We start from the raw sequence: 12,382 nt of genomic DNA, 5'->3' as shown, positions 1-12,382 counted from the left end.
CTCTCTCAAATTAATACACACACACACACACACATTTTATATTACACACATATATTCCACTGGGGTATAATCTATAGAAATCAAAAGGGATTCCTCTTATTAAAAAAAAAAAAGGCAAATTATACCTATCTACCTAAGAAGTACTAAAAGGCATTTGTTCTGTTTGTTTCAACAGGTAAAGCCAGACCAAAAATCAACCACCTGAAACTTGCTAAAATGAAAAATATTAGAAACCTAAATATGTAAGAATATGGGTTTCATTTGACATTTCCAGTAATTATTCATATTCAGAGCTATTTGATAGGACTTTCAAAAATTTACTGGATACGGGAGAAGTGCAAAAAGAAGAAACTAACTCATAAGGAAGAGGAGAAAAATGCTAATTGCGCATGATCACATCATCCTCTGGACGCGATGTTCTCACTGCTGCTGCCTACATTTCACTCACCTTTGTGATGACTACAGCACCTTTGCAGTGCTGAACAAATATGCAGAAGACCACCTGCAGAGACGGGCCTCTTTGTGGATGATACATTAGTACCTTTTCCATTACGAGGAGCAATGATGGGCAGCATCCAAAGAGGACATGAATGGTCTTATTAGATCACAGGCATGAATCAATTATTTATGACAATTTGAGATGGTGGAAATCTTTTGCTTTTTCTAAAATTTCCCAATCCAAGTTCTCAAGAACCATGGGAAACGTATTGAATTAGATTATATTCCAATGCAGAACAAATTTCTCCACCCACTCCTTCTCTAGCTCACATAATACAATTTCACCCTCTAAGACCAGCATCAGAGGGTTTTAAAAGAAATTTCCCTTTTATGTGTTTTACTGCAGAACCCAAGGACTTGGGAAGAATCCAGCTTCCAGTGGAAAACTGTGGAGCATGGATTTACCACTGAGTCCTGAAAGACTCACTGAAAGAAACACAGGCAAGTCACTGTATTGACTCTCAGCTATGCTAAGGCAGAGGGGAAATGGACTTCCTGGAAGGAATGGAGAGGAATTTCTACCAAGCCTCCTCATTCTAACACACCTCATTCTCTACTACTGAGCCATGGATAAAGCTGGAAGCAGGTCTCACTCCTGTGGCTGGAGAAAAGCTCGGAACCACTGTCTTCCAGAGTCTGCTGCATGGCAGCTCCCAAGTACCCGTACAAGTCATTTGTGCTTGTGACAAACGCAGGATCTGCCAAGCAAAGAAAAACTTCCTCATTCTAGAACTTTAGTGCCTTACTGAAAAACCAAATTATAAAACGGGTATATTCTCTTTTGCTTACCAGAACTGAATGGCCACTCTCTTGAAGCCTCCAGCCAGGCCCAGCTTCATGGACCTGTGACCTGTGCAAAGCTCAGCTGCTGCCATCTTAAAATTCACAATTTTTGAATAAGGGGACCTGAATTCTCGTTTCGCACTATTCTCCACACACACACCCACCAATTTACTTAGCTGGTCCTGTCTTCCACAGAACCTGAAGGAATCTGAATCTCCTGGCTTATCTGTCACTTGAGAAGCATTTCTTACAAGTGACTGGGGCTCTAATGTAGCTTTGGGAAGCTGGCCCCTTGCCCTGGTATTTTTTGCTATCTGGGAGAATTTTCTTTTTAAAATATTATTGCTTTTAATATAATAAGAGAATTTACCCTGTGGGGAAAAATCAATGATTCAGAGGAAGGTATACACAATATTAAGTTGAAGTCTTCTTCACAAATGCACCCCCCCACACTTAATTTGACATAATTCCCTGAAAGTAACTATTGCAAAGAGATAGCTTTCATTACGAAAAAAAAGAAAAATACACATCTAATTTGATAAAAATCATATACATACACACACAATTATATATATAACCCCCCACATACATATAGATATATACATATAGATGGATATATATATATATATATATCTTTTTTTAAAAATCCCAATTTTGTATGTTACTGAACTAGATGGAGAAGACCCCTTTGAATCTTTCAATGAAGCAAACCAGCAGCTCCACACAGTGTGCATTATTTTTCATTCATTTCAGGGTCTTCAGCTTAAAGAATATCAAACTACTTTTCCATTCTTCCCCAACAGGTGACTAATCTTAGGGCAAAGCAGAAAGAACCAGAGATAACCAACTGGCTGCCTTCTTCTCAACTATTATGTTTTGATGAAGAATTCAGATGATTGAGACTCAAAACAAACAAAAAACATAGATAAGCCCCAGCTCTGCCTCTTACTGGCCATGCTGATTGAAATGAACCTCTGGATTTGTTTCCCCATCTACTAAACAGGGCAATTTTTATGAAGCCTCCAAAATTTCTTCCAAATCTAGCACTCTGGATTTGGAAGACACTCTTTCAGATATCCAGCCTCACAACTACACCTTGGGTGTTGTCCTACCTCAGAAATCCTAAATTCTTATTTCCCAATCTCATAATTCATCTACTCTTTCTACTTCTCCTGTTCATTTACTGCATTGATACTTGTTTTGTTTCTTCAGGAATAGAAACCTTTAGGGACTGTCAGCCTCTCTGGCTAGTTTTCTTATTTGTTAGATCTTTCCTGTTTTTACTTCCTTCTCAACCCATCTGATATCCTCAGCCCAGTGCTATAAACTCTCTTTGGACAACGTCCTTAAGTCCTTTGCCCCACTGTCTTTTCATCATAACTATCATTTGTCCAAACTAAAAACCCTGGCCTCATCCCCAGCACCTGCCATTCCCCTACCCCATATGTCTTACTGATTGTACACCCCAAAAAGCTGAATCCCACCTGCCATTACCCCATCCAAGACCGATCTTTCTCAGTTGGATTAATACAACAATCTCCCAGTCGGTATCCTAATATTTTCCGTTTCTCATTCTTACTTATATTTTCCAGCTACCCCAACAGTTAATGCCCTAAAATATAGGCAAACAAAATACTAAACCTGCTTAAGTCACTACTCTCTTCAATACCTTCCATCTTCCCTTAACCCTTTGTTCACAGATTCTTTGCCTCCCACCTCCCTCCAGCTCTCATCCAATATTTTCCATCTCAGCTTAGGCAAAACTTCTCCAACTCTCTTCAAGCTGACCTCTTACCTCTAGACCTGTAAACCATCCTATTGGCTTGGAACACTGGCTCCACCCACTCCCATGCTCTGCCAGAGTTGGCTAGCTCCTTTTGGCTTTACCAAATACATCGCTCCCTCTGGAAAGCCCATTTTGACCTCTCCCTAACATGAGAATTTGTGTTTCTCAAATGTGAAAATGTAACAGCCTGCTCCTTCCCATCAAAGCTTTCATAACACACATTATTTCAAGACTATAAACTCTGAACACAGAGGCCACACCTGTAGTGTTCATCACTGCATCACAAACATAACACAGGGTCAGCACACTGTAACACTCCATCTTAAAAGAACTGATTTTTTATTCAGCTTTAAAAGTTATATTTTGACTCCTAATCCTGAAAGGTACCCATGAATAACATATTCTACAAAAAATAATTTACGTGTAAATTCACACAGTATTCAACTCCAGGAAGTTGGAGGTTTGAGAACTAAAATTATCTAGACCACAGCATTTATGGTCTTGATCATTACATGTTATTTCTTCAGTGGTTAGCATTTTCAGGGTAATCTCTGTGGTAATTTCCAGGCCTCAGCTCCTCCCTGAGACTTGAAGAAACTCCCAGATGGGAAAGGAATATATCTGGTTCCCTCACTGAGCCCCACCTGCCACCTGTATTTCAATATCATCTCATCTCTCCCAATAAAGACCAAGAGATTTTAGGGATATCAGAAAGAGCCTGAAAATCTTTGACAAAAGGGCAGCAAGAGATAGACTGGAAATGAAATGAGTCATGGTATAAGATAAGGGTGAAGGGTAAGTAATAAATTAGAATATTAATAGGAATAGTAAGGACAACAACATCAGCTATATACATTGTATACTTTATAGAACGCGAAGCATTTTAAAACTAATTTAAAAAGGTTGAGAAAGATAGGAGAAGGAAGAAGAAAGGAAGGAAGCTGGGGAGATAGGCAGTAAGCAAGGGAAAGAGCAATGAACAACGGAACTAAAGGAGTCTCAGACTCTTCTAGCAAGGCAAGAAAAATATGAACTAGGGAACGAAAATAGGTCTTACATAAAGTGCCATTCCTACCCACCTCCACAGACAATGAACATTATTCAGAGCACTGCCACCGTTCACTGAGAACTCTTCAGACTAGCTTCAAAGTGAAGAGCAGTCAAACCTATGCCTTGACTGTTTTAATATCTTTAGGAGTCATCTATGAATATTTGGAACTCGACGTGAATGAATCAGGTATGGCTTGAGAGTAAGAAGGGGGTTAGAAGGCAAAAAAGAAAGAATGTATTGATTTAGAATGCTCATATTAGGAACTTCAAGTATGAAATAATACAAGCAAGATGTATTTTTAAGAATCTCATTAATTCCATGTACTTCTTAAGGATTTATTAAGCACAAACCATGTAATATCCAATGCTCTATTATGACATAATTACCAATGTTCTCAGGAAGACATGGTCTAATACCCAGCATATCAGGTGTCTGGACACGTAACCCATTCGAACCATGGATCCAGAAAGAACGAAAGAAACAATGAAAGAACGAAACCGAGCAAGAACAAAAGCAAAAAACAAAGCTTTGAAACTGATACTTGTGTCCAAAGATAATGAAAATCAATAAATCGATTCAATGTTTAGACACATATTTCTGTGATAATTAGGCATAAAAAAATATTTTTCTCCTATAATCCTTAAAATAACACAATAAGGTATACAGAATTAGTACCCCCATTTTATTTTGTTTTTACAGTTTATTTATTTTGAGAGAGAGAGAGCAGGGGAGGGGCAGAGAGAGAGAGGAAGAAAGAATCCAAAGCAGGCTCCACGTTTAGAATGTGAAGCCTAACACAAGGATCAATGCCACACACCAGGAGATCATGACCTGAGACAAAACCAAGAGTTGGATGCTTAACTGACTGAGCCACCCAGGCACCCCAGGACCTCCATTTACAAAATGAGAATTTTGATCATAGAGTTTAAATAACTTGCCCAACACCAGCAGGAATCATGTATCCAGGATCTGAACCTGACCATCAATTCCCACTGGCCTCCAGGAACTGAACTTAAGATGCCCAAAGCAAAAGACGGCAATGGTTCTCCCTAACTTCTTGGTCAAAACCTAGATGAGCTTGGAATAATGCACCCTAATGGAGAAGTGTGTCAGTAAACTTGAGTTCCATTCTAGAATGCAGCCTAGTGATGGTCATTGAACAATGAGATCATTATAAGTAACCATCAAAAACAGCTTATGTTCGGGCACCTGGGTGGCTTAATCAGTTAAGCGTCCAACTTCGGCTCAGGCCATGATCTCATGGTTCGTGGGTTTGAGCCCCGTGTCGGGCTCTGTGCTGACGGCTCAGAGCCTGGAGCCTTCTTCAGATTCTGTGTCTCCTTCTCTCTCTACCCCTCCTCTGCTCACCCTCGTGCTCTGTCTCTCAAAGGTGAATAAATGTTAAAAAAAATAAAATAAAAAACAGCTTATGATTTGTCCACCCAACCCTAAACTAAACCAGGAGTTCGATTTTGGAATAACAAATGGTTAAAGATTCTTCTCTTCATGGGGTGCCTGGGTGGCTCAGTCGGTTAAGCGTCCGACTTCAGCTCAGGTCACGATCTCGCGGTCCGTGAGTTCGAGCCCCGGGTCGGGCTCTGGGCTGATGGCTCAGAGCCTGGAGCCTGCTTCCGGTTCTGTGTCTCCCTCTCTCTCTGCCCCTCCCCCGTTCGTGCTTTGTCTCTCTCTGTCTCAAAAATAAAAAAACGTTAAAAAAAATTTTTTTTGAAGATTCTTCTCTTCAGACCAAAGCATTTTAACTGCAGCCACATAACCATTTGGTCAGTGTATTTTTTTTTTTTTTAAAGAGAATTTTTCTGAGAGACAAATGGAGGCAAAGATATTGAGCAAAATGAAGTCACAATGACTTGCTCCCGATATGGGATCCCACAATGAATGAGCATGCAGTATTAGGAAAGAATTCCAGGTCCACTGAGAACCGTAACACGAAAGCTGCCTCTCCCAGTCTTATTGGGTGGTATTTATTTCAGGGGTTTGTTTACATCCTCTTTTATATGAATTCTCGGAGAATATTAATACTACTACTATAATGTGCATTCAAACATGAGACCTGCAAAAGAAATTTAAATCCCAATCTCTCCTGATCTTTCCTTATCACCAAGTAACAAATGTTCTCTGTATATAAACAGTACACCTGAGTATCTGCCATTTTCAGTATTAGACATAGAGGAGGCCCCTAAAGTGATAAAATAATATTCACTAAGGAGCGATCAGAGATACATTGGCCAAGTCTTGGGAAAGAAAGAATAGAGATCCTCATAACCGAGCCCGCTGATGTTGAGAGGAAGCTCAGAGGACACCAAGAGGAAGATGTCAAGCAGCAAGCCGAGTGAAAAAGCCTGATGCATTAGCTCCATGAAGAGGAGGCAAGAGTGACTTGGGCAACAGGCTTGCAACCTACTGCCAATTGAGTGCTTACTATTACGAGAGCGAGAAACTCTTCAGAATGAATAAATGGGTTAAATAGAATGAGGATTGCCATTTAAGTAGAGCATTCGAACTTTGCTTCAGATCATGGGAATTCTACAAAATCACAAAGGAGAGAATTAGCTGAACAAAATAGTTTAATTTAATGGGACATTTATTTCAGAAGAGGAGCTAAGGAAAATTTCTGGAGTTAAGTAATGGCATTTAGAATTAGGAGACATGTATGTAAAAGCAATGGCCAAGGATAAAGTTAAGTGATAAGAATTTTTCAGAAAGACCTAGAAAATCAGAGATAGAGACCTAAGGCACTTTAGAAAGAAGAACAAAGAAAAATGTGAGCTCTCTATAAGAAATAATTAAAATAGAATTTGACCTAAATTAAAGGAAAATACTACATGTATCTGAATGTAAGCACAGTAACACAGGAACACACACACACACACACACACATACACACACACACACACTCCTTCCTACCTTAGAAATTCCCCCAAAGACTAAGATCAAAATGTTACTTCTGTTCCTTTTCTAGTCTAATTAAAACATGAAATGTTGCCTATTGCCTGTTACCAGTTTATGTGCATTATGGGTTAAATAGAAAAATTAATATTAATTGAGGGTGTCACTTCCCTGCCACATTTATTTTACCAATTCAGAGGAATAGTGATTATAAAAACAAGGCATAGCTCCAAATTATATACTGAATCATATACGCTAAACTGAGGGGGAAAGCCAAAGTCTTTACTGGTGTTGTCATAAAAATATACTCTTATAAACTCTAAACTTTAGACTTAAGCCCTTTTCCAGCAATTATAAACCAAAAATATTTTCTCATAACATGAACCCATTGTAAACTGTAAAAAGGAAACTCATAAGGTGAAAAAATAAAACTTTCCAAACATAAAATTTCCTCAAATTACCTTCCTTACATTTTTAATTCTTTACTGATTTGATTTAGGTTAAAAAAAAAAAAAAACTTGAGTCGTTAGAATTGTCTTTTTAATTTAAATTTCATAAGAAAGAGAATCACAATGCACATTCCCTGACCAGATTGCGTGTGGCCTATTTATTCGAAATGTTTGATTCCATATGGATTTCTTCTCTTTTATTTATAACTTCCAGAAAGGATTCTCAGTAATAAGTTAGCAACTCAAGGGCAACCAATGTGAAATCCAGGCCCTGAGAGCACTGTACCTGAGGTCTGTCACCTGCAATGTTTTCTAGAAGGACCAGGGAAGACACACAAAGCTCATGAACTTCTGTGTGGAGTATGAACCAAGTGTGAGCCACAAGTGGGTGGTCCACTGAGGTCAGGGTTAAAGTTCAGAGAATAATTTGGAAATTATTCTCAGCTTGGATCTCGTTTATGAGGCCTGAGAATACACCCTTTAATTAGAATACAATTTCCAAAGCAACCACTCCCTTGACTTTCCAGAGCTCAGTTATTCTCAGAAAAGTAAAAACAGCCTCATCACACTGACAGCTAACAGTCCCCTATAAATTACGCCTTAAATGTCCAACAAAGAAAGCAGCAGGCATCCGGACAACGTAGATGTTAGCTGCCAGCCCTTCTAAACACTCTCAAGAACAGATAGAGAAAAAGAAGTCGTATTAAACAGACTCACTCTCCTCTACTTCTTGCTTATGCAGCTGAGCTATCCCATGGAAGCTTGGAAAAAGAGTGGGTTGTGCATTTGAAAACGTTCCCACACCCCAGCCGGCCTCATTTTTCTGATGATCCCTGCATCCAGCCAAGCTCACACTACAGTGGGAACACTAAAATCAGTTCCATGAGAGCCAGCTGTCCTCCTCTTCCACAGTGCTCAGGGAGCCACACAGGACTCCTGGAACGGGAGCCAGCCCGGTCCTGACTCACCACAGATGTTCCCCTCCTCCCCCGTGCAACTCTGAGCCAGGGCCTTCTTTCCAGGGCTTACTGTTATTACAAAAGATTTCACTGGGCCCCCCAAAATGTGCTGGATGCTGAGAGGAAAACACACATCTCCCTAGCTGTGGGGTTAAGAGAGACAGACATTAAATTATTCAGAGATGGCCAACTACCCTATGGGGCCAAAGAAGGAAATCCAGGCAGCTTTGTAGAGTTCAGTGTCAGGGAGTTGGAACAGCAGAAGCTATCACAATAGCAAACTTTGAAGTGCTATCCAGGCTTGAGTTGAGTTTAAATATGACATAAAACATTCCGTTTTGGCAAATCCAGACATCAGATTTTTCTCTGGACCCAACAAAGTCGCCTTTGCCTTAGTTAGAAAAGCGTGACCAGGACGAGAACGAAAATACAGTTTCTGAAATTTGTAAATCAGAATTCAGAGTCCAAGGTCACCCGCAAATATTTGGAAATTCTCACCAGCTATTTTTCAGGCAGGAGTGGCGTTGCTGTCCTCGGACTTTATCTTTTGTGTATGCATTCATCTGTCCATTTTCCCAGGGTTGGGGGCGGTGCACAAAGCGCCCTGTCTCTGCATTTCTTCAGGGCATATTAGTAAAACAACTAGAGAGTTGCTCCCAGAGTGCCAGCGTCCCATCATACAGGCTGAATCATCATTATCTCAACAAAGAAACTATTTCATGCAATTGACAGTATTTTTTTCTATCACCAAATAGCATAACAATATTCTTTATACTTACCTGTTTGCTACAAAGAATATTTCATTATATAGCAAATTCATTTTGAACCTACCGGGGTGGGGGTGGGGGTGGGGGGAAAGCCTCAGGTCTTAGGAGAACCTGACACATCATGAGTATTCTACATAGTACCCAAAAGATACTGGTGTTTCCGGGGATTCCCACCATGAAATGGAAATAAACCACAGCTTTTGTATACAGTCTACAGAGCAAGTTCAGGGAGAGGAAGAGAAGAAAAAGAAAAGCCAAGTAATGCCAATGATGGGAATTGTAAAAAAAAAAAAAACATTTGGAGTCATTTGGCTACAAGAACAGAGACCAGAATGGCATTACCAAAATACTGTTCATTGCCCTTTTGTTCTTTCATTATCTTTTTAGTTTCACAGTCCATTTAGAATTGTCTGACTACTTCTCAGTCACTGCTCAAGAAGGAATTAAGTTTTATCTCTAGCTCTATGAGAATAAAATCCAACGTTTACAGGTCAATTCTTCCTTTTCTAAGAAAAAAAAACAAAGGATGAAAATGGACAAACAGGATTACCTATATTCTAGTTTTAGCTCTGTTTTTTAAAATACTCATGAACATACTTTCAGATAAACTCTGTTGGTTTATAGATTTCCAGGAAAATTATATGGGACAATTAACTAAAAGCCTATTATCATAGGCATATACCCAAATCACTCTGATTTTCTCTAAAAATACTTACTTCGGATGAGTTCGTCATCTGAACAATTTCCCCAAATGGACTGGTCTTGCATCATTCCATGTGCGAAGCAGCTATCGGCAGCTTGAGTTATATTTCTCTCAGTATTTTCTTTATCACATTTTTCTAAATAAAACAAAAGATCTATTACCATTAAATGTTACATATTGTTCTCTATTTTTTTCAGTTTATGGTGTTTTTTTTTCCAAATGCTTCCAAGTCTGCCATAATTTAAGGAAATGGGAGCAGTACCTCTATTGACTGTCGCATAGGTATTGAAGCAGTAACAGATTTACTGAGCACCTACTATGTGACAAGCATCGAAGAAACAAACGTGTTTACAGTAAAACTAACCTGTTACCGTAAATAAGTCATCATAACACAAGTGGTGTGCCATGACAGAGAAATGTGGAAAGGTCACATAAAAGATGAAAGTGAGTCCATACATGCAGAGGGCAGGTGCAGCAGAGAAAGCAACAAAGGAGAAGAGATCCCAATGAACGGTGGGGATTAAAAATCAGGCTGAAGCTCAGTGGGAGCAACCGAGAAGTGAGAAAGTACAGAAACAAGCAGAGTTCTCTCTGCAGAAACTTGGGAAAGAGGCAAGGGCTGTGTTATGTATTCTCACAAAGGGAGATGTTTAGGATGGGAGATTTATACAGGGGTTTATGGGCTCTTAGGGGGAAAGCCAGTAAGGAAAAGTAACATCTGATCAGGAACATAACAACTCAAACAAAAAGCTAACTACAACACAAGGTAAAATCCATGTTAGAAGAGGTCCAGAGCAATAAAGAGGTTCAAAGGAAGAAAAACAAAGTCATCCAGATTCAGACCTCAAGAAAAGCACCCCAGAGAAAGGTGCGTGTTGGATAGTCTTCAAAACACTAGCAGGAATTCTGCAAACAGAGATGGGAGAAAGGTCATTCCAGGTGGAAGCATGGCCTGGCCAAACTCCACAAGCATAAACTCCAGCAAAGGTTCCAACTCTCTGGAGTGTGAAATACTTTAAGGGGGACATTAGGAGATAAGACTATAAAGGTTTGATTAGGGACACAGCATGGGTATCTGAATGTGAAGGTGAGAAATCTAGACAGAATTTCAAGGCAAGATAAGTAAGTCAAAGTAGCCATTGAAGCTTTATGAATTGCTTTATCAGAGCTGTGCATTAGGAAGATTAATTCATTTGTGCACAGCAGTGTCTCAATCCCGTCTGCATTTTAACTCACTTGGGGGGGCTTTTTAAAAAGCAGATTCCTGGACTCCACCACTAAAGATTCTATTTCAATTTAGGGATGGGGCACTTAGGTAATTTTACTGCACTCACATCCTTGACAATCACTGGAGTATGGATGTATCTAAGAGGGAGAACAGAGTATAAGAGAGGCTTAGAATAGTCCAGTTTAATCAGAGCTTAATCAACTGAACAACAAGATGGGAAAGGGGGTAGATGTGAGAACATAACTAGAGATTTGCACAGATGATCAGGGAAGATGGGATTGGAGATGATGGAGCTCTCTTGATCAAGGATTTGAAGGGGAAAACCTGGAGAGGAGGAGAACAATTTATTAGTTAAAAATATCTATTTGTACATAGATGTTTTAGGCATCATGTCAGGCAATGAAGGCTCAATGAATTCTGAGACACAGCTCAGGCCTTCATGAACTTTACAGTTTAGTAGAGGAGGACTTTAGGTTGCCCATTTGAAAGTGCAAATCATAAATAAAGTTATAGCTGGGAAAAGTGATCTTCCTAAACTTGACTGCTAAAGCCATTTAAATGAATGGGCCCATCAAAAGAGTGAGCACATTAAAATAAGAGTACCAAGAGGGGTCTGTACAATTAGGAGTCAGAGAAGGACGAGAAACTGGATGATGTCAAGCCATGGAAGCAAGGAAAGGAAAGAGATTCAAACAGAAGTTGTTAGTCAACTCTGTTAACATTTCCAGTGGAAGGAAAAATTTTCTGCACATGCAAAAGTTTCTCATGTACCATGGGGATTTCACAACAATTGAAAAGTTCTGCCATGAAACACATTTCAACACATGAAAATAGATGGACACCGCTTAGGACTAAGTCCAGAGGCTAAAAATCTCTGAAAAAAAGCAAGGTCTTCAATGCTAAGTATTTTCAGAAAGCAAAACCATATTCAGATAGCAGTAAAATATAAATCAGAAGCATGCTAAACCAATATGTTCTAGAAGATTTATGTAACATTTACTCAGCATTATCCTAGAGAAAATGTAATCTTCCTGAGAGGTGTTCGTTTCAATTAAAATCTTTACTTTTTTAAACAACTCCAGAAATCTTTCCACTGTTACAGTCAACTCAAGGCCTTTCTGAGATTATCAACAGAAGAGCTTTTTATAAAAAGTCACTAGTATACACAAACTAGCTCATCAGCAGAGTCCCACACACTTGCCGCTACTGTTATGAAGCTAACTGCCGCCAGGTGTCATGCTAGTAGGCTTG

At 39.4% G+C, this 12,382-nt stretch overlaps 1 protein-coding gene across 2 annotated transcripts in view; it reads right to left on the bottom strand.

Moving 5' to 3' along the window:
* MDFIC (MyoD family inhibitor domain containing) overlaps window positions 1-12,382 on the bottom strand; it is an 87,837-nt gene that overhangs the window by 59,083 nt on the left and 16,372 nt on the right. For both annotated transcript variants that reach the window (XM_030308269.2, XM_030308268.2), the window contains exon 3: window positions 9,917-10,039. In XM_030308269.2, the coding sequence (XP_030164129.1) occupies window positions 9,917-10,039 (123 nt within the window). The remainder of the gene's footprint in view (window positions 1-9,916; window positions 10,040-12,382) is intronic.

The sequence above is a fragment of the Lynx canadensis genome, chromosome A2 (genome assembly GCF_007474595.2).
Source record: "Lynx canadensis isolate LIC74 chromosome A2, mLynCan4.pri.v2, whole genome shotgun sequence".
NCBI classification, from domain to species: Eukaryota; Metazoa; Chordata; class Mammalia; order Carnivora; family Felidae; genus Lynx; species Lynx canadensis.
This window is presented reverse-complemented; position numbering and strand designations above follow the sequence as displayed.